The sequence below is a fragment of the Dermochelys coriacea genome, chromosome 7 (assembly GCF_009764565.3).
Source record: "Dermochelys coriacea isolate rDerCor1 chromosome 7, rDerCor1.pri.v4, whole genome shotgun sequence".
Taxonomy (NCBI): Eukaryota; Metazoa; Chordata; order Testudines; family Dermochelyidae; genus Dermochelys; species Dermochelys coriacea.
The window spans coordinates 122,306,376-122,326,528 of NC_050074.1; the positions used below are offsets into that span (position 1 = coordinate 122,306,376).

Consider the following 20,153-nt stretch of genomic DNA (forward strand, 5'->3'; position numbering starts at 1 on the left):
GGATTCTCTCTACACGTCTTGACTTTCCTCTTTAGGCCTCAGTGCTATGAGTGCTGTCATCCAGTGATGAACAGGAAATACAGGCTTAGCTCACGTACATCACTTTCTCTGCAGAGAAAAATACTGCACTTCCTTTCAGAATCCTTTAGTCACATCATCTGACAATCCTTCCTGTCAGTCACTCCAGCCTTCAGCAAAATAGTCACATGGAAACAGTCTCAACCATATACTCATCCAGACAGACATGGGGCACTGATGAGAGGAGACTTTCAGCTGCAGCCATCATGAGAGAGAGAGAGAGAGAGAGAAGCTTGAAATATCTCTGACATCCATCTTCTCTTAACAGCTACATTTCTCTTCTGAAACGCCTTTTCTACCAGAGGGGTATCTGCTCATGTCTCAGGGATTCCCTTGGTTTAAATCAGCACCATCCACCTGTTAGTGGATCTGGGCAGAAACTCTTCCTAGTCAGTGGAGAGGACCACATAGCTTAGAAATTAAGAGAATCCTTTTAATGATCTGGCAGGGAATCAAGCTTTTCTGCTGGCTCCCCTCCAATATCCACTGCAGCCAAGGAACCTTCTCGAGCATAAGGGTTTCACATAAGAGCTTGTGTCTTGTATACCTTTGGAAGGCTTGTGATCTGATGGAAGGATTCATGCAGAGAGGAGAATCTTATTGGGTCACTTAACCACCCTGGGCATAGTGATGGAAGTCTACTTCCACAATAGGGAAAATACTTTTGGACTGCACTATATTGGGAAACTGAATGACATAGTGAAAACGCATTGGGCCAAATGAATCCCTGGTGTAACTCAACTGAAACCAACTGAGTTACATTGGGGGTGAATTTGTTCCATTGTACTTAGCCAGAGTTTCTTCTGGTGTAAAGACTTAGGGCGCGAGTCACCTCTAACTTATTTTGGTGTAAGTCAGGAGCAACTCTGAAATCAGATGAGTTACACTGGTGCAAAAGCAGAGAGAAAAATTAGACTGTTAGCCTGTATACTCTGTAGCTCTGTTCATGGCTGAGCCTGCTTTGTCTGGAGACAGGGTACCTTCTCAGAGCCCTTTAGGGTATGTCCGCACTGCGGTTGGGAGGTGTGATTGCAGCATGTGTAGACACACTCAAACTAGCTTTGATCTACCTTGAGTAGCAATAGCAGTGAAGCTGCTCCATCGCTGTTTTGTTTGTATTGATTAATACAACTACTTTGTGCTCATAGTGCTGTACAAAAGAGGGGTAAGAATTTATCCCCATCATACGGATTGACAAACTGCAGCATAGGGGACTTTTTTTGCCTCTGTCTTCACGAACAAGGTCAGCTCCCAGACTACTGCACTGGGCAGCACAGCATGGGGAGGAGGTGACCAGCCCTCTGTGGAGAAAGAAGTGGTTCGGGACTATTTAGAAAAGCTGGACGAGCACAAGTCCATGCAGCCGGATGGGCTGCATCCGAGAGTGCTAAAGGAGTTGGCGGATGTGACTGCGGAGCAATTGGCCATTATCTTCGAAAACTCATGGCGATCGCGGGAGGTCCCGAAAGACTGGAAAAAGGCTAACGTAGTGCCCATCTTTAAAAAAGGGAAGAAGGAAGATCCAGGGAATTACAGGCCAGTCAGCCTCACCTCAGTCCCTGGAAAAATCATGGAGCAGGTCCTCAAGGAATCAATTCTGAAGCACTTAGAGGAGAGGAAAGTGATCAGGAACAGTCAGCATGGATTCACCAAGGGCAAGTCATGCCTGACTAATCTAATTGCCTTCTATGATGAGATAACTGGCTCTGTGGATGAGGGGAAAGCAGTGGACGTGGTGTTCCTTGACTTTAGGAAAGCTTTTGACATGGTCTCCAACAGTATTCTTGCCAGCAAGCTAAAGAAGTATGGGCTGGATGAATGGACTATAAGGTGGATAGAAAGCTGGCTTGATTGTCGGGCTCAATGGGTAGTGATGAACGGCTCTATGTCTAGTTGGCAGCCGGTATCAAGGGAGTTCCCCAAGGGTTGGTCCTGGGGCTGGTTTTGTTCAATATCTTCATTAATGATCTGGAGGATGGTGTGGATTGCACCTTCAGCAAGTTTGCTGATGACACTAAACTGGGAGGAGAGGTAGATACGTTGGAGGGTAGGGATAGGATTCAGAGGGCCCGAGACAAATTAGAGGATTGGGCCAAAAGAAATCTGATGAGTTCAACAAAGACAAGCGTAGAATCCTGCACTTAGGACAGAAGAATCCCATGCACTACTACAGAATAGGGGCCGAACGGCTAGGCAGCAGTACTGCAGAAAAGGATCTAGGGGTTACAGTGGACGAGAAGCTGGATATGAGTCAACAGTGTGCTATTGTTGCCAAGAAGGCCAATGGCATTTTGGGATGTATAAGTAGGGACATTGCCAGCAGATCGAGGGACGTGATCCTTCCCCTCTATTCGACATTGGTAAGGCCTCATCTGGAGTAATGTGTCCAGTTTTGGGCCCCACACTACAAGAAGGATGTGGAAAAATTGGAAAACATCCAGCGGAGGGCAACAAAAATGATTAGGGGACTGGAATACATGACTTATGGGGAGAGGCTGAGGGAACTGGGATTGTTTAGTCTGCGGAAGAGAAGGGGGGATTTGATGGCTGCTTTCAACTACCTGAAAGGGGGTTCCAAAGAGGATGGATCTAGACTGTTCTCAGTGGTAGCAGATGACAGAACGAGGAGTAATGGTCTCAAGTTGCAGTGGGGCAGGTTTAGGTTGGATATTAGGAAAAACTTTTTCACTGGAATGCATTACCTAGGGAGGTGGTGGAATCTCCTTCCTTAGAAGTCTTTAAGGTCAGGCTTGACAAAGCCCTGGCTGGGATGATTTAGTTGGGGATTAGTCCTGCTTTGAGCAGGGGGTTGGACTAGATGACCTCCTGAGGTCCCTTCCAACCCTGATACTCTATGATTCTATGTATCCTAGGGCCTGAATCAGATTCCATTAAAATGGAAATCATTCAGTGTGAATAGTTTGTCAGCACAGAGTAGAACCCAGGTCTTGTGACAGCCAGCCAGTGGACCTCTTCCCTTGTATTTGTCGCCATATATAAGAAAAATGTTTCTATTATCTGTTTTCACTTCTGTCCCTTGCAAATTTTTCTCCAAGTTGCATTCCCAATTACATGGAGATTCCATTTTTCTTAGTGATGGTTGCATAGCTTCGATTAGAGCATGGACAGTACATTAGTTTGCTCAATACATGAGCACCTCTTTGCACACTCTCCAAACCATGGCCCCTCACCTGACCTGAAAACATACTTTTGAACCATTAAAAATGGCTTCTTCACAGTAGCAGCAATTCATCTTCTAGAACAAGTAGGGTCTTATCCACTGTACTGTCCTGCCATCTAGCTCCTGGTTTTATCTCTGTGTATAACCCACGCTCCCACATCATTAGCCTCCCTCTGTATTTATTAATATTTATGTGGTGCTGGACATCTTCAAAGTGCTGTGCACATATTAAAGTTATCTGATTACTGTATATCTGTCCTCCCAGATAAATATCCTTCCCAAAATCTCTGCAAGGGGAGCCTTTTCTTTTCATGGGTAGCAGTTATTCTTCTTGATGACTTGTAACTGTGACTGGTGACTTGTGAAGGATCATTTTGACCAGCTGTGCTGTTCATCTATGCATGACCAAGAAAAACAAGCAAATTCTGGAAAGGTCAAAATGTTTAAAAACTACACTGAATGCATCCGATGAAGTGAGCTGTAGCTCACAAAAGCTTATGCTCAAATAAATTTGTTAGTCTCTAAGGTGCCACAAGTACTCCTTTTTCTTTTTGCGAATACAGACTAACATGGCTGCTACTCTGAAAACAGTCTTCTGTGTGTCTCACCTCCTTTTACCCCCATGGTCCCAGTCTGGAAGTCTGTCTCTGAACCTGAAACTTTGAAATCCAACATTTTCATGGAATGAAGGTGGCAGGGAAGAAGTATGCTACAATTCTCTAGCACCTTTCATCCCAGGGTTTAAGGCTTTGGGGGCACACAGGTTTTTAGTACCTCCCCCCGCCTTTTTTTTAAATCTGTTTGTTAGAGGTGTGGTGTACCAGATTACCAATGTACAACTCCAGGGTAGATGTAGTTATATTGGTATAAAGGTGCTTTTACGTCTAGAGCTTATTACCTTTCCCTTACAGGAGTAAGCTTTTATAAACACCTTTATATTGGTATATCTGCATCCACACTAGTAGGGTTGTAATGCTTAAACTGGTATAGTTTAAAATAGTCAATTTTTGTGTGTAGGCAAGCCCTATGTTACGTTGCATGCAAGCCTTCATCTCATGCCAGAGCCATCTCAATCTAAACATGTCTGTCCTTCTAAAGCAAATCGCTATCACCTGTGACTGAGGTCACAGTTACTACGCTAACTGCACCTCTGACACCTCCCCATCCATCTGAGTGCCCCCCCCCATCTCAGGCCTCCAGCCCTCGACTATCTCTTGGCGTGAAATCATGTGATTCTCCCACTCTCAGATGGGTCCGGGGTTGCAGTCCCCCCTGTGTAACAACTGTGATCACTTCAGCTGCTCTGATTTCTGTCCAGACCCTGCAGTTCTGTTCCCTCTGGGGCAATGACAGCATTCAAACAGCCTCCTTAAAGCAAAGTATAATTTATTTAGAACAAAAGCATTTAGGAGAAAACATATAGTTTAAACTAATAAGCCGGACTGTAGATGTATTGAGCTTTTCCCCTAAGGTTTACTATTCTCTGATCTGGAAAGGCCTTGCTACTTTGACTTTGCAGAGAGATTCTCTCTCTCTAAGCCAGTCTCCCCAGACTGCTGCTCAGAGATGACACCCTTTAATCTCCCAATAAAGTCTTTTTAACTCTTCAGTGTTCTTTTGATCTAATAACCCCCAGATTACCCTAATTTTTCCTCGCTGACCAGGTCTCTCGCACTGTGTTAATAAAATGGTTACATCTCTGTATTCATAACACTGTTACACAGCAGCTTCGTGTCTGTCACGGCTGGTAGGGTCCAGTGGGACCACAAAGCAATTGGTCAATTAACTCGTTCAGTTTTATCACCATGGTTGAATCTGGCTGGTGGATTGTCCTTCTCCAAAGTTTAGTGTCAAATTTACTGCCAGTGATGGTGAGGTAGTTCTCTGGAGTCAGCTGAATAGTGTGCCTGTAATAGCAGGCAGCATGAATTTTGAGCTTGGTCTTTTGTTATTTCCTCCCTTGTCTTCTTTCTCTCTGGCCTCTCCCCACCTATAAGACGCAGCCAAAACTGTCCTCACAGAGCACAACTGTACAAAAGTGAACTGTCCTGCAGTTTATTGACAACGGTAGTGACATCCATGTTTAGAGATTTTGTTGTGAAGAACAATATGCCATAGTAATGAAGATTACAAGTGACGTTTATAAGCAGGCAATGGAACTACTGGATGAGACTGTCTGTCTGAGAACAGAAGTCAAATAACCAGTGGAAAGTTAGCAAGAACTTGCTTGGTCTACCATTAAAGCAGATGAACAAGCAACAGGCTGCGCTGCAGTTTGTTTCCTGCCTTACCTGAAGTTTTTTGGGAAATATCAGCCAAAACTGGTGAGCCATTTCTGAGAATGAGGCTGGAGAAAAATATGTTGTTGTTTTCCCCATGTTAAAAATTCTGGTGTTGTTCTTTGAGAAGTTATAGCACCCGCATGCTACCGAGCAGGGACTTGATAGTTGGTAGGAGGGTGGTCTTTGGGTCAAGGATGTGCCATTTGCCATCCCCGTGAAAATCTGCACAAAGTTGGCCAAGATATACACCTTTTTGGGGAAAAAAACCCAAACAATTTGCACATGCTCATATAAGCAGGGGGATGATGCTGCCATAGTGGGGAACTTTCCTGGCTTATACACTATCCTGGTGGAATGGGCTAGCAAAAGGATCTGGGTCCTCACTCCCACTCCCTTAACCCGGAGCCTTGCCTGACCTCGAGGGCTCCCCTTCCACTCTCCTGTCTGGCAGAGTCCGCATATCTCCAGCAAGGCTGGGCCCAGGATTCCTGGGGGCTCGACCCCCCACCTTGTCAGGGTCACTTGGGACAGGGGCTAGGGTGTCCCCACTCCGGGGTGTTCTCTCCACACTGGACTGGACGCTGGGGGGCGTCTCCCTGCGCTGGGCCCGCTGCCCAGGCTCCCTCGCGCTCTCCGAAGCTGCTCACCGCATTCGGCTCCAAACTGCTCCAGCTCCAGCTCCAGCTCCAGCTCCAGCTCCAGCCTGCCTCAGCGCTGCTGCTGCTCCTGCTCTGCCTCCAGCGCAGCTCCCTGGGCTGCCCCTCTGGCAACTGTGGCTCTTCGCAGCTCAGGCTGCTCCTCTGGCCAGCACGGCCCCGCTTGCCAGCTCAGCTCAGACTCCTGCTCTCCCCCGAGCCGGGCCCCGCTCTGGCCCAGGCGGCAGCTCCCATTCACATGGAGGATGGGACCCGTGGGCTCCTGACTCCCTCATAGGCCTGCCTGCCCTGTCAATCAGGCTGACCCGGAGCGTTGGCCTCTCCCCATTGGCCCTGGGGACTGTCAGTCACAGGGCGGTGATTTCTCATGGGCCCTTCCCCTTTCTTTTAGCACTGGGAGATGGCCAGCCAAAACCCCCCCACTAAATTTCAGTAAGGAGCCAACAGTCCCCTTACACTCAGAGAGCTGCTAGAGCTTCACAGCTAAAATCCCCAAAATATTATGTCCACACAGTGTATGCTCCAGCCTGGGGCTAAGTGGGACTTTCCCTGCAATTGCAGCTCTGAGCTGTTGTGGCCCAACGTCCAGGTCTAGCACCAGACACGAGAGCAGGGAGCCAGTCTCTCCTGTGCTCTCAGTGACTCCACCCCTGCTGGGCCCCTCCCAGGCAGTGAGGAGGAAGCTGCCTAATTCAATTGTAGAAGGGACAAGAGTTGGACTTGGGGAAAGGGGCAGAGGAGTAGATTGGGACAAGGAGTCTGTGGGAGGGAGCCTGGGATGAGGAGAGAGAGAATCTGGGACTGGGAGTTCGGATGAAGGGGAGACTGGGACTAACTGGGCAAGGAGTCAGACTGGGAGCTAGGGTTAGGGGAAAGTGTGTGTGTGCACACTGACTTCTGCCTGATGGATGGAATCAGCCCTGGTGTAGTACTGATGGATCAAGCAAAGTTCAGCAACACTCACCGTTTTGCAGAATGGTCATCATTTTGCTCACTTTATGAGATCAGTCTTGCTCCCAAAGGCGGGAAAGATTGCTGCTTGTGTGTCATGGGCAGGGTTCTCTCAACACATGCCCGCCCGCCCACATCCCTCTTTTTAGGTCTGACATGTTAATCACATAAATGATTAAAGAATTGTTTCCCTCCTCCCTGTTCTGATGCTTTGATTCTGTTTGGTATTGAATCAAAGAGCGTCTGATCACCCCAACAGGATACCCACATGCACAGGTGTGGTAAGGAATAATAGTTTCTGGGTTTTCATTGCTGGCTAACAATGGCCTCCATCACATCCTGCTCTGCCACATTAAATAGCTCCCCTCACATGAGTCAAAGGAAACATTTCTGTAGAGCTACAAAGCCTGAATGATAGCAACAACGGTGAGGGACATAGTGCAGATTCCTGGGGGGGGGCTGCCGGGCAGACTTGGTGGACTCAGTACTGTTCCCCATAGATCTAAACAGATATTTTGACAGGTAGGTTTCCTCCCCTCACTTTTACTGTACATAAGAGTTAGTTGGATGAACTAATTTTGCCTGATTTTGAAAGTTAGTTTAAATTTTTAATCACGTTTAATAGCTACGTTACACATCCTGAGATATTCTCTCTCTCTTTTTCATGACAAACTGTGAAATGGTCAGTTTTTGCCGCAAATCACCAGTACTCTCTCCCAGTTCTAAGTAGCACTAAGATTCCAAACAGAGGTGCTGAGCAGATGTAGACTTTAGAGATCCAAGAATCCTAGCCCCCTGGCCAACATCCATTCTGAGTAACGATATTCTGCCTACCTAAAATTCCTTTTGCAGTTTGGATTGGATACAGGATTCTTGCCACTCTGTCTCCTACATTTTTTTTCATGTTGGTGGGCACTAGTCAAGAGTTGCTGTATTCTTCCCCAGAAGTGTCTGCATTTCACAGCAGGATGAAGTGACTTGTCTGAAGACGACTTTATAGAAATGCACATTATAAAATAATAATCCCAGCCACTATTAAAGTGGTTTGAAAATGGGAAAGGCCCACACAACCTGCGGAGTTCATTAAGGGTAGGGCTGAGGCTGCCCCTTAATGTCCTTATAACTGCAGCATGGAGAAGGATGTTGCTGATCAGCTACAAGTTTTTATTGCTGGTGACTGCAATTAACAAGCAATTTCCATTCATCAAAGGAAAATATAAATATTATGGTTGTGTGCATATGTCTTTGATTAAAGTAATTGTGTGTGCTGATGCAAATAGGGAATAGCACTCAGTGTCCTGGCGGGAGGGGGATAGCATTGCAATCTTCGGTGTCACCAAACTGCACATTACTTGTCTACACATAGGGGGGCAATCTCTCCTTTCCCCCTTTTTTAAAATTGATTATATCGAACAGATTAGTCCAGTAAAGGAGCTTCCTACTCATTTCCTGGAACAGGCGACTCATGCCTGCTGACTCAGCATTTGAAATTGGCTGATCTTATTGGGTAAGAAGAAATTGTTGGTACCTTTGTTGAACACAGTTTGATTTGCTTTGATTACTTTGCTAGCTAGGCTTTGCTTTCCCATTTTGAAAAACAGGCAAATGTTCTAATGTGGTGTTTGGAATGCTTGCAGAAGCTTGAGTTGTAACTAAGAAGGGTGAACACTCAGCTGTCCAGAATGAAAGTCAGGAAGGGGAAATTTAGGCTGAATAGCAGGAAGAAAACCTGCTTGTTACCGAGACCTACTGGGCTGTAAAACAGCCTCAAGGGAAAGATGGAATCTTCATCACTTTAAATACTTAAAATGAGATGGGCAAAACAATAGAAAATGTACAATAATCATGCATTGGCCCCAGGGAGAATTTAATTGACTAAGACCTGCTAGTGGTTTTACATTTCTAAGAGCTGGGATTCTGGTATTATATCACACAATTAATTTTTCAAATTAAGGACAACCTTTCATTCTGTGATTCATGCTGTCCAGCTGTTGCTAGAAGTGTTAGGATTTTCAATACATAGAGAACATCCAGATACTTTCAGTGTAAATGATGTGTTTTAAGTTAAAGGAAAGACAGCAAAACAGGAAAGAACAGAAGTAAAGCCTCCAGGCTAGAACAAAAAGAAAAGGAGTACTTGTGACACCTTAGAGACTAACAAATTTATTTGAGCATAAGCTTTCATCCGATGAAGTGAGCTGTAGCTTACTTAGCTTATGCTCAAATAAATTTGTTAGTCTCTAAGGTGCCACAAGTACTCCTTTTCTTTTTGTGAATACAGACTAACACAGCTGCTACTCTGAAACCAGGCTAGAACAGTGTGCGTCTTCCCTCTGTAACATGCTGCATCTACTCTCCTACACAAAATGGCAACTGCCACTGCAGACACCCTAGAAATGTAAAAGATACAATACAAAGAAAATAAGGCTATCACATCTGTAGCTAGCTACACCACATTTGGCTCTGCATCTGTGCCCTAATAAGTCTTAATTCGTTACGCATGAAGCATTCCCATTGACATTAATGGAAGCTTAAGGCTGGTTTCAAGTGCAGAAAATAGCTTGAAGACCCACACTGCAGACTGAACATCCACAGTATTATTTCAAGAGCAGCATTGTGTAAAGCATCCAATACAGAGAGATACAGGCTTAATATTAACAAAACAAAACATATTAAAAGAGTACTGGGTTATTTCAGAATTAAAGGGGATGGATGCCGTATTGCTGTACAGTTCCTTATTTCTAATTGAAGATAAGGGCCTGGAAATAATTAAATACAGTGTTAAAATAGAAATCAGACTTTCCAGAATACTCTGTTTACTTTCCAGAGAGCAGGGGCAGGTTGTATTAAAATTCCAAGCGTCAACACTTGTAGCTTTGATCGTTGCAACTGTTTAAATACTGGCCCAGCACAGTGAAGTCCTGTTGCACTTCGGATGACCAGATGTCCCGATTTTATATGGACAGTCCTGATATTTGGGGCTTTTTGTTATATAGGTGCCTATTACTTCCCTCCCGATTTTTCACACTTGCTATCTGGTCATCCTAGTTGCACTAGACTAGTACATGCGATCATGACTCTCTCTGGTATGCTACTTTCTTGCAGGGGAAGAAAGTCTTATTCATTCCAAGAGGTAGAGGCCCGTCTCTTCGGTCTCAAAGGTTCCTAGGTTTGATTCCTGATGAAGAACGTGTGGTCTGTATACATATGGCCATGGATTAGTATCTGAATATTTGCATGGTACGCTTATGGGCACATATTGCAGTAGTATTAGTCAATAATTTTACCATAGCATCAAGGAGCCCTAGTCATGGACTGGGACCCCATTGTGCTAGGTGCCGTACAAACACAGAACAAAAAGACAACCCCTGTCCCAAAGACCTTACACTCAGAGTAGAAGACAAGAGACAACAGGTGGATACAGACAGGGTAGTACAAGAAACAATGGTGCTCAGCATGTATCAGAGCGCCAGTAGCAATACAATATGGTGCTGCAGACAGAGCAATGAAAACTATGGGGCCCACATACCATGCCATGCAATCAATATCACTGGTTGATATTACATCCCTGGGATCAACGTTCCATCCAAGGACCTGAAAACAATTAATCCACACAACATCCCTGTCGGGAAGGTTAATACCATTATGCTTAGCTATAGGAAGCCTGAGGCAGAGATTACATGACTTGCCCAAGGTCACGTAGCAAGTCCCATGCAGAACTAGGAATCGAACCCCTGTCTCTTACACCCCTGCTCTCTGGCATCTAGGTCACAGCTTGAGAGCTAATGCACAGAAGCCAACCATACTAATGCAGAGAAACAGGGAGGAGACATGTAGACAAATAAGCTCATTTGAATAGCTAGTTTAATCACCAGCGATGACTCATTTGACAACACATCATCAATAAGGCATCTGGAGACAACTCATTCTACAGGAGAGAGCTAGTGTTCCATGACCTGGAATGTGTATCTTATCCTACCTCCAGGCTGCTGCTGTCTGGCATGTATTAAAGTGCTGTGGATGAAAGTGGGGGAGAAAAATAATACAGAGAGGCTGTATCCATCTACTTAGATAGTAGAACGACCAGCCACTGCAACCTGCCATAAAAGGGAAGTATCTGGCTAAAGGCTGAACTGGAAAGATTGTGTCCAGGAGCCGTCACACAGGATTCTACCCTAGAAGGGAAAGAGGCACAAGAGAGGCAGCTGCATTAACCTGGTCCCATGTAGATGGACACGGGAATCCTAAACGGGTGCTTTTGTGTGTCACTGTAAGCAGTGGTTTCAGAGTAGCAGCCGTGTTAGTCTGTATTCGCAAAAAGAAAAAGGAGTACTTGTGGCACCTTAGAGACTAACAAATTTATTAGAGCATAAGCTTTCGTGAGCTACAGCTCACTTCATCGGATGAAGTGAGCTGTAGCTCACGAAAGCTTATGCTCTAATAAATTTGTTAGTCTCTAAGGTGCCACAAGTACTCCTTTTCTTTTTACCGTAAGCAGTGTTGCTTTCCTGTTTCTATCTCTTTGCCCATTCAAATGCACTAAGCTGCCTTTCTAACTCTAACTGAAAAAAGACATGTTAGAACACACATAGCCAGAAAACCCAAGAAAACGGTTGCAGAGACGTGACCATCTGCCCCCAGCAAGCACCTCATCAAACTCGGGGATTTCTCCTTCGGTAGCAGCCCGCAGCCAATACAGCACCATGGATCGGTTCCGGATGAACTTCCAATACTTCCAGTCCAATTCTGAGCTGGTGATGAATGGGATCTGTGGGTTGCTAGCCCTGGCTAGCGTGAAGATGTCTACCTCCTTTGACTTTAACTGTCCCTGCCTGCCCAAGTACAACATGACTTATGGTTTGGGAATCATGTTTCTGCCCCCGATGGCCCTCTTTCTCTGTGGTCTCATTCTCAACAGACAGTCTCTGGTGATGCTGGAGGAGTGGAAAAGACCTACTGGGGGCAGAAAGAAGAATCTGGCCATCATCAGGTGAGGGATTCACCATTGTGAGTTGTTTTGTTTCCTTTGCCTCTCTTCCAGCCCTTTTGTTTGTTGCATCTTTATCTCCCCAATACTCATTTTGTCCTAAACTCAGCTCCTTAGAAGTTCCCTCTTAAACATCTTGAAACCCAGCTGCTCATTAGTGAGCTCAGCACTGATGACACAACAGATTGTGAGAGTCCAGGAGCACAGAGATCCTATGAATACCTTCAAGGTAAAATATAAATGAAGGCAGAGAATATTTCTGAATCCCCGAGAAAGATAACAATACTAATATCTAGCTCTTATACAGCGCCTTTCAACAACAGAGCTCAAAGTGATTCACAGTCTTTAATGTATTTATACCACAAGCACGAGTGGCCTGAAGCTAAGGAAGGCAATGTTTAGGCTACACAGTAGATAATTTTCAGGTTTCAGAGTAGCAGCCGTGTTAGTCTGTAACCGCAAAAAAAAAAAACAGGAGGACTTGTGGCACCTTAGCGGCTAACAAATTTATTTGAGCATAAGCTTTTGTGGGCTACAGCCCACTTCATTGGATGCATAGAATGGAACATATAGTAAGAAGATATATATATATATACACATACATACAGAGAACATAAAAAGGTGGAGTAAGAGGCTAATTAATTAAGATGAGCTATTATCAGCAGGAGAAAAAAAACTTTTGTAGTGATAATCAAGATGGCTCATTTAGACAGTTGACAAGAAGGTGTGAGGATACTTAACATGGGGAAATAGATTCAATATGTGTAATGACCCAGCCACTCCCAGTCTCTATTCAAACCGAGGTTAATGGTATCTAGTTTGCATATTAATTCAAGCTCAGTAGTTTCTCCTTGGAGTCTTTTTTGAAGCTTTTCCATTGCAAAATTGCCACCTTTAAATCTGTTCCTGAGTGGCCAGAGAGGTTGAAGTGTTCTCCTACCGGTTTTTGAATGTTATGATTCCTGATGTCAGATTTGTGTCCATTTATTCTTTTGCATAGAGACTGTCTGGTTTGGCCAACGTACGGGGGCATTGCTGGCACATGTAACACTCAGTAACAGATTTAAAGGTGGCAATTTTGCAATTTTTAGATGCCATCCAATGTGCTGGGGGGTGCTCACTGCTCAATCCCCTGCTCTGCCCCAGGTCCTACCACCACTCCACCCCTTCCCCCAAGCTTCCTCCCCCTCCCAACCAGAGCCTCCTGCACACTACAAAACAGCTGATTGAAGTGGGCAGGAGGTGCTGGAGGCTGGAAGGGTGAAGTGGATGGGGGGCTGCTGATGTATTATTGTGGCTCTTTGGAATGTTCATTGGTAAATTCTGGCTCCTTCTCAGGCTCAGGTTTTCCACCCCTGCCTAAGGACTCAAGACTGGAAATACTCCCTACAAGGCATAGTACTTTGCACTGTGAGCAATGTTCCCAACGACTTCTGTGGGACTAATCACAGCAGTAAGCATTTGCAGGATCAAGCAAAGACAACAGACAAGCAAAGACAATATTTTCTGTAGTCTTTACAGAAAGTAAAGACAACAGAAAATGGGTGTGGGGGTGTTCTTGGGGGAAATTACAGCAAGACAATTCTGTGGTCATTTCGATTCATTGTGCATGGTTTTTTATTGTTGTTTTTTAAATGTTTAGGGGGTGTTTATAAACTAAAGCAAGAATGATTGAAGTAATTTTTTGTGGGGGGGGGTTTGATGTGATGGAGGCAAGGAAGGGGTGAAAGAGCAGAGGTGATATTTTGGGGAGGGGCTGAATTTGGAGGGGAGAGAAAGAGGGAAGAGAGGAGGGAAAGGAAGGGAGGAAAGGGAGTTGACAGAGAATCATGCACAGAATATGCAAGAGTATCCTTAATCAGGCACAATCCTTGTTTGTTTCTTGAGGAAACCTTAAACAACAGATCCTTGCAGCACCCATGAATGATCTTAATACTTTGGTCAATATGCAAAGAGCATTTAGGCAGTGGAATAGATTCCCAAAGAAGGCATCAAGACAACATCATTGCAGAGATCCAAGAACAGAGAAGACATTAGCTGGAAAAATGCTGGCAAAAGCCAGGCTGAGTTAAATGGTATTCCCTGGGCAATACTATTGCTGCCTGTGCCAATCCAGTTCTGTGGATAAGTAGAAGGCTTCATCTCCAGGGACATCAGGTTGACACCAGTTCACACGTCCCTCTCCTGCACACAGATATATGTGATCCTCCATCATGCAGCGAGCCATGATTGCTCCCATCATCTGGATCATCGTCACCCTCCTCGATGGGAAATACTTTGTCTGTGCTTTCAGTGGCTCCATCAACCCTGAAAAGTTTGTGGGTTTGCCATCATCACCCCTACCCAGATGCAGCTCTTGCTCTCCAAAGTGCCCTGCAAAGATGAAGAGCTCATGAAGAACAACCCTGCCCAGAAGGCGGTCTCCAGATACCTGAAATGCTGGTCACAAGTCAGTCAGAGCTTTTTCTGGGAGCCTTTCAAAGGGTCTGTAGAACAGCTCTAAGAACCACGAACCTGCTCCTACTCCTCTGGAGTCAGGGAGAGTTTTGGCATTGACTAAAGTGGGAGCCAGACTGAGCTCCATTTCTCTGACATTCAGAAATACCATCTTTATGATAATTTCTGCAGGAGTCCCCCCCATGTCGGGTAGTAGAACAAAGCATTGGCATCTAGATTCTGGGGGGCATTGGTGATTTAGAAATGTGCATAATAAAAATGAGGATGCTGGTACCAAAAATAGTGATATGCTCTTTTTCTAAAGCCCTTTTCAGAATCAAGGAGGTTAAAACTCTTTTACAAACTTTAAATCTCACAACTCCCTTATAAGGAAAGAGGCCTAGAGAGGTGAAGTGACTTGCCCAAGGTCCATATAATGGATCTATGGCAGAGCTAAGAACAGACCCAAGGAATCCTGTATGTTAGTCCGGGGCTGTATACACCGATCAGACATCAGGCTGGGAATTTGATGGAGTAATGCTAGGGGAAAGCCAAGGGTTAATCAATTTCTCTCAAAGGAAGTTACAGCTGGTTTAACTTTGAGCCTTTTCAGGAGTGTGTGTGTCATAGCTCCTTGCAAACTCTGGGCAATTCACTGATGACAGAGTTGACTTCTAATTTCTGTGAACTCTTGGGGTCCAACTACCCCTTCAGATTTGTGCAAGAAACTCTCACTGAAGCTAGTGTGCATGGTAAATGTGCATCAGAAGGGATAATCAGGTGCCTTAATTTTTTCCCCTGACATTCCATCCTATTACACACACACACCTGAGACTGTATACACACTGAAAATCGTCTATGCTTTAGGAGATTCTTGTGGTCAGAGCAGATACCTGGCGACCCTGTAAAAGGCAGGCAGAGTACCAGGTCTGCAGGGACTAACCTTGACAAAGGTCTGTCAGACCTGGCCTATGCCCACTCCCACCCCTTTCCAGCCCTCCCCTGATTAGGAACTCCAGTTGTGCTCAACTATAGATTAGCGATGGGTGGATAAAAGGCCCTATGTTCATTAGGCCATTCACAGGGCTCTAGAAGGGCTCAGTCTTCCCAGGGAGTATAAACTCTTTGAGGTGTAGTTGCTTGGATTTTGTGGCTAGAATTGGGTTGCCAATTTTGCCTGGACATATTCCTGGCGATTTCATCACATGATATAATCTTTAATTAAAGATTAATCTTTAATTCTTGGAGACACCAGGACAATCCTGGAGGCTATGCAACCCCAGGCTAGAATCTGAACCAGAACCCAGACATCTTCCCATTTCCCCACTCCTGCTTAAAATTTCGGTTTGAGCTAAGGGTTATACAGACAAACAGCAAGTATATTACATTAATGTCAGTGTCACTCCTGATGCCTTTCATCCTGCCTCAATGCTTCTTTCCTTATCACCCAGGCCCTTGGCTGGAATGTTTTGCTGATCCTTATCATGGTAGCCTTCCGTGCCCTGTCCCTCAGACCCTGCTTCAACCAGGCTGCCTTCCTGCAGACGCACTACTGGAGCAACTACATTGACATCGAGCAAAAGATCTTCGACGAAACCTTCTGCGAGCACGCCCAGGACTTTGCCCACAAGTGCATCCTCCACTTCTTTGAAAGCATGCAGGAGGAAATCAAACTGTGGTGTTTCAATGTAACTGGGGAGGAAGCCGAGGGGGGAGAAGGGGAAGAAGATCACCTGCGGGGAATCACAGACCAGGAGCAGATGAACGAGCTCCTGAAATCATGGTACTACAGCAAGCCCCACCCGCCCCGGATGTGAGCCAGGCAACCCAGCAGCAGCAGTCTGTGGGCAGGGAGAGACTGTCCTTGCCCTGGGCAGATAGCTTGAGTAATGAGGGGAATGCACCGCAAAAGGCCAAAACCTCCAGACAAACTAAGGTTTAAAAGGGGCCTTGTCACACCGGTATGGCACCAAAATGCATCTTCCTTAAAAGTGAAGTAAGTCCCACGTAGCAACAGTGGAGGATGAGGAGACTGATAGACTAGACAGACCAGGGCTGGCCTTACCATGAGGCAAACTGAGGCTGTAACCTCAGGTGCCAAACTGTTGGGGGGCGCCACTAGGACCCAGAGTTTCAAAGTTTTGGCCCAAGCAAGGGGACATGGGGGTGTCATTTGAGCTCCCCGCCTCAGGTGCCAAAATGTTGCTGGCTGGCCCTGAGACAGACATGCACAAGAGTGTAAACTGGCCCAAGCTTGGAACCTTTCAGCCCAAAAGGCAAATGTTTCAGTACGTTATGAGCAAGAGAAGACAAGGTTAAAACGGAAATACTTTCGTAGCCTTATGGCAATGGCCTGTGTAGTCCATGATTCCTCTACAGTACAAGCTTTTATAACCCATGCACACCCAGTGTGGTGCTCTGCCCCATCTCGTGGTAGCTGGATGACATAAAGAGGTTGAGCCTGCTACACCACTGGCTATTAGAGCTGAATCTTTCAGCTCAGGCAGTATAGGCTCTTGCTTTAAGATCCAGAGGTTCCAGGGTTGAACCCCTCTGCTGACTCACCCAGTGCAACTGTTTTACACTTTCTTTGTAATAAAAAATTTCTAAGGCCTTATGGTTGTGGTGGGGAAAAAAGCTTTAAGATAAAAGTTTAACCAGGGTAGGAACATGAGTCTGCAGACAGCCTGAAACAATAGCTTTGAGAGGTATGAGCTGCTCCCACATATGTCACTGGAGAGTGTTAACTTTCCTAATTAGGTTTTAAAAGTTAACAGTGCTGACACAATTATTTCACTGCTCAGTTTTTAACAGCCAGTTAACATGGTTATGCATAAAACCCCTAACGTCCTCTCACATTCCGAAAGCTCTTACTGCCTCAAAGCCAGCTGCTAAACCCTCCAGTTTCCCCACTCACAACTCACGTGTCTGCATTTTCAATACAAAATATAGCAGCAACTTTTGAAAGTTAACAATTACGGGTCAGCACAAAGACAATTGGCCGTAATGTCAGACCAACATCACCGGTGTTACCGTACTGCCTGGGTTTATTCATTTTCAGAACAAACTCAAGAAAATTCTTCGTCTCCATTTCATAAATGTATCCAGAGCTGCTACAGTAACCAATGGCTCTTTGCCACAGAATTTAGATGCAGCATGCTGCTGAGAATGCAGTGATTTGCCTGCTGCAGAGTCCAGCAGGCGCCACTCAAACTGGACTCTAGCTGCGAATTTGGATCCAGATTTCATACACACCACAAGATTTTGGGGATCATTGTAGGTGGGGTTTTGATTCAGGCCTATTTAACAGGAGCGCCACTAACAGGGACAGAATTAAGATCATCTAAGTGCCTCAGTTGTGTATTTCCATAGCTACTTTCAACTATTTGGGATTCTTTAAAATTTAACCTTAAAGCTGATTTCCCTGGATTTCTGATGTTAATAGCATAGTCAGGTTGTTTTAAGCCTTAAATTACTGATATTGACTTTCAACTTAATGCCAGTTTAACCCAGGTTTGTGTCCAGCACCGCTGTCTCCATCCCTTAAAGCATGAAACTGGAGAGTGACGTCCAACAGGGACTCAAGGGGGAAATCAGAACCTGCCAACATCTTGTTACCAACTTAAAGTTTAGAATGTAAAATGTACATCAACACAGCTAATATACTCAGAGCACTAGCTGATGGTGCGGGGGCTTTGTCTCCTTTCCCTTCGGGGGGGGCATACAGGCCAAATAATTCTGCCCCCCTCCACAGGTGAGTTACTACGGCCCCTTAGTGACCACCCCCCAGCACATAAAAACATTCTGTCCCTAGACCTCTCCTCCCACACACCGCTCTCAAGAGCCCAGTTCTGCTCCAGTAGCAGCTACTTGCTCCACTTCTGTTCTCCCCTGGGTTCTTTACACCACCTCCCATGCATTGGGGGTCAGGGTGGAGACATCTCTGGGGGCCAGCCTCTTCTCTGTCATCCCTCACTTCCTTCCAGGCCTAGTGTTCTTCAGCTCCCCGTCAAAGACCAGGGGCTTCGAGCAGGGACAGAGGCTGAACGGGAACCCCATCTCCCCAGTCTATTCCCTCTTGGGAGTCCCTAGCCCAGTGGTTCTCAAACTTTTGCATTGGTGACCCCTTTTACACACCAAGCCTCTGAGTGCGACCCCCCCCCCATAAATTAAAAACACATTTTTTCATATTTAACTCTGTTACAAATGCTGGAGGAGAAGTGGGGTTTAGGGGTGGAGGCTGACAGCTCATGACCCCCCACGTAATAACCTTGTGACACCTTGAGGGGTCATGACCCCCAGTTTGAAAACCCCTGCCCTAGCCTGTTCCCCCTTGGGAGTCCCCATCTCCCCCAGTCTGTTCCCCCATGGCAGCCCCTTGTATTTTGCCCTCCACCCCCTGCCCATGCTCAGAAGCAGTCAGCAGCTCCCTCCTTTTCCCCACAGGTTCCAAGTTCGGCAGGCTCCCCGCGGAGGAGGGAGGAGGGAATAGAGGGTGGAGAGAGAACCGTCTCCCTACCTTCAGTGCAGGCCCCACAGCATCCCTTGATGGCAGGAAGGTGCAGTTGCAAGGGAATCTCTGCAGCCCTGCTGGGGGTCTGGCTCTAGAAGGAGCACACCTGAGAATCTCACCCAGGACGTTCCTTCCTAAACCTGCCCCTTTGCCAAGATACTACGTGTGGGAATGAGATGAACTCTCCCTTTGCTAGAGCAGCTAATGGTACATAATAACACTTGTTAAAGTGCCTAGAGCCACGTACCAGCAAGTCTGCGTATAAATGGCAAAGGAATACAATCAATTAAAACACTCACGTCTTGCCAAGGAAGGAAGGTTTTGCCAAACCGCCAAATCTATGGCCTGATCCCACTGAATGCAGCCAAAACAGCCTTTGACTTCAGTGCATACAAAAGACTGCTCAAGAGAGTAAGGGGGGCAGGATCAGATCTGACAATAATACGCCTGCCCCTTCTATAGTGCAGTGTGTTTCTAGCATCTCTGTAATTTCTCTGGTTGTTTGTAATAAAAATGTTTGCCTCTAATTTTGGTCTTTTCTTCTTTCACAAATCCAGTTTTCCTACAGTCCCAGCCTCCCTGATCTTAGAATCCCTTTTCAATGCCCCACTCCTTCCGAGCTGGCCTAACTGTTTTGCTTTACTTCCTTGTTCGTGCGGCAGCAACATTGCCAATACCAGTGAATTTCTGGGGAAGCATGCATGTTAATTACCTGCTGCTTCAGAGCTGAAGGGAGGGAGTAGAAAGGGCTCCAAGTACAGTTTTATTTGGGGGCCTACAATCACTCAGCACTATACTATGTGGAAGGGAAGGATGCATTCCTAAGTTGCATACTTATTCAGGAGGGGAGATGGATGGAAGAACAGCAAACTCATGCCTGCAGTGTATATGAACACAATACAGCCTGTGCCACGTTACACTGTACAATTCACTCTGGTCAGACAGAGGTAAATGAGATATGTCCTGTATCTGACCAGTCAGACTCTTCAGATGATCATACCGGGAATGGCAGAAGAGCTGAAGATAACAATGGTCCCAAACAGGACAAAATACAAGACCTACTTTGGAT

At 45.7% G+C, this 20,153-nt stretch overlaps 1 protein-coding gene across 1 annotated transcript; it reads left to right on the top strand.

Annotated features, from left to right (window-relative positions):
* The first annotated feature begins 11,851 nt into the window (after positions 1-11,851).
* Positions 11,852-16,513, top strand: CALHM3 (calcium homeostasis modulator 3). Its single transcript, XM_038410999.1, is given in 5 exon segments — positions 11,852-12,138; positions 14,330-14,451; positions 14,454-14,584; positions 16,023-16,377; positions 16,380-16,513. Coding segments are annotated over 5 exon segments (1,029 nt in total).
* Positions 16,514-20,153: the final 3,640 nt, after the last annotated feature.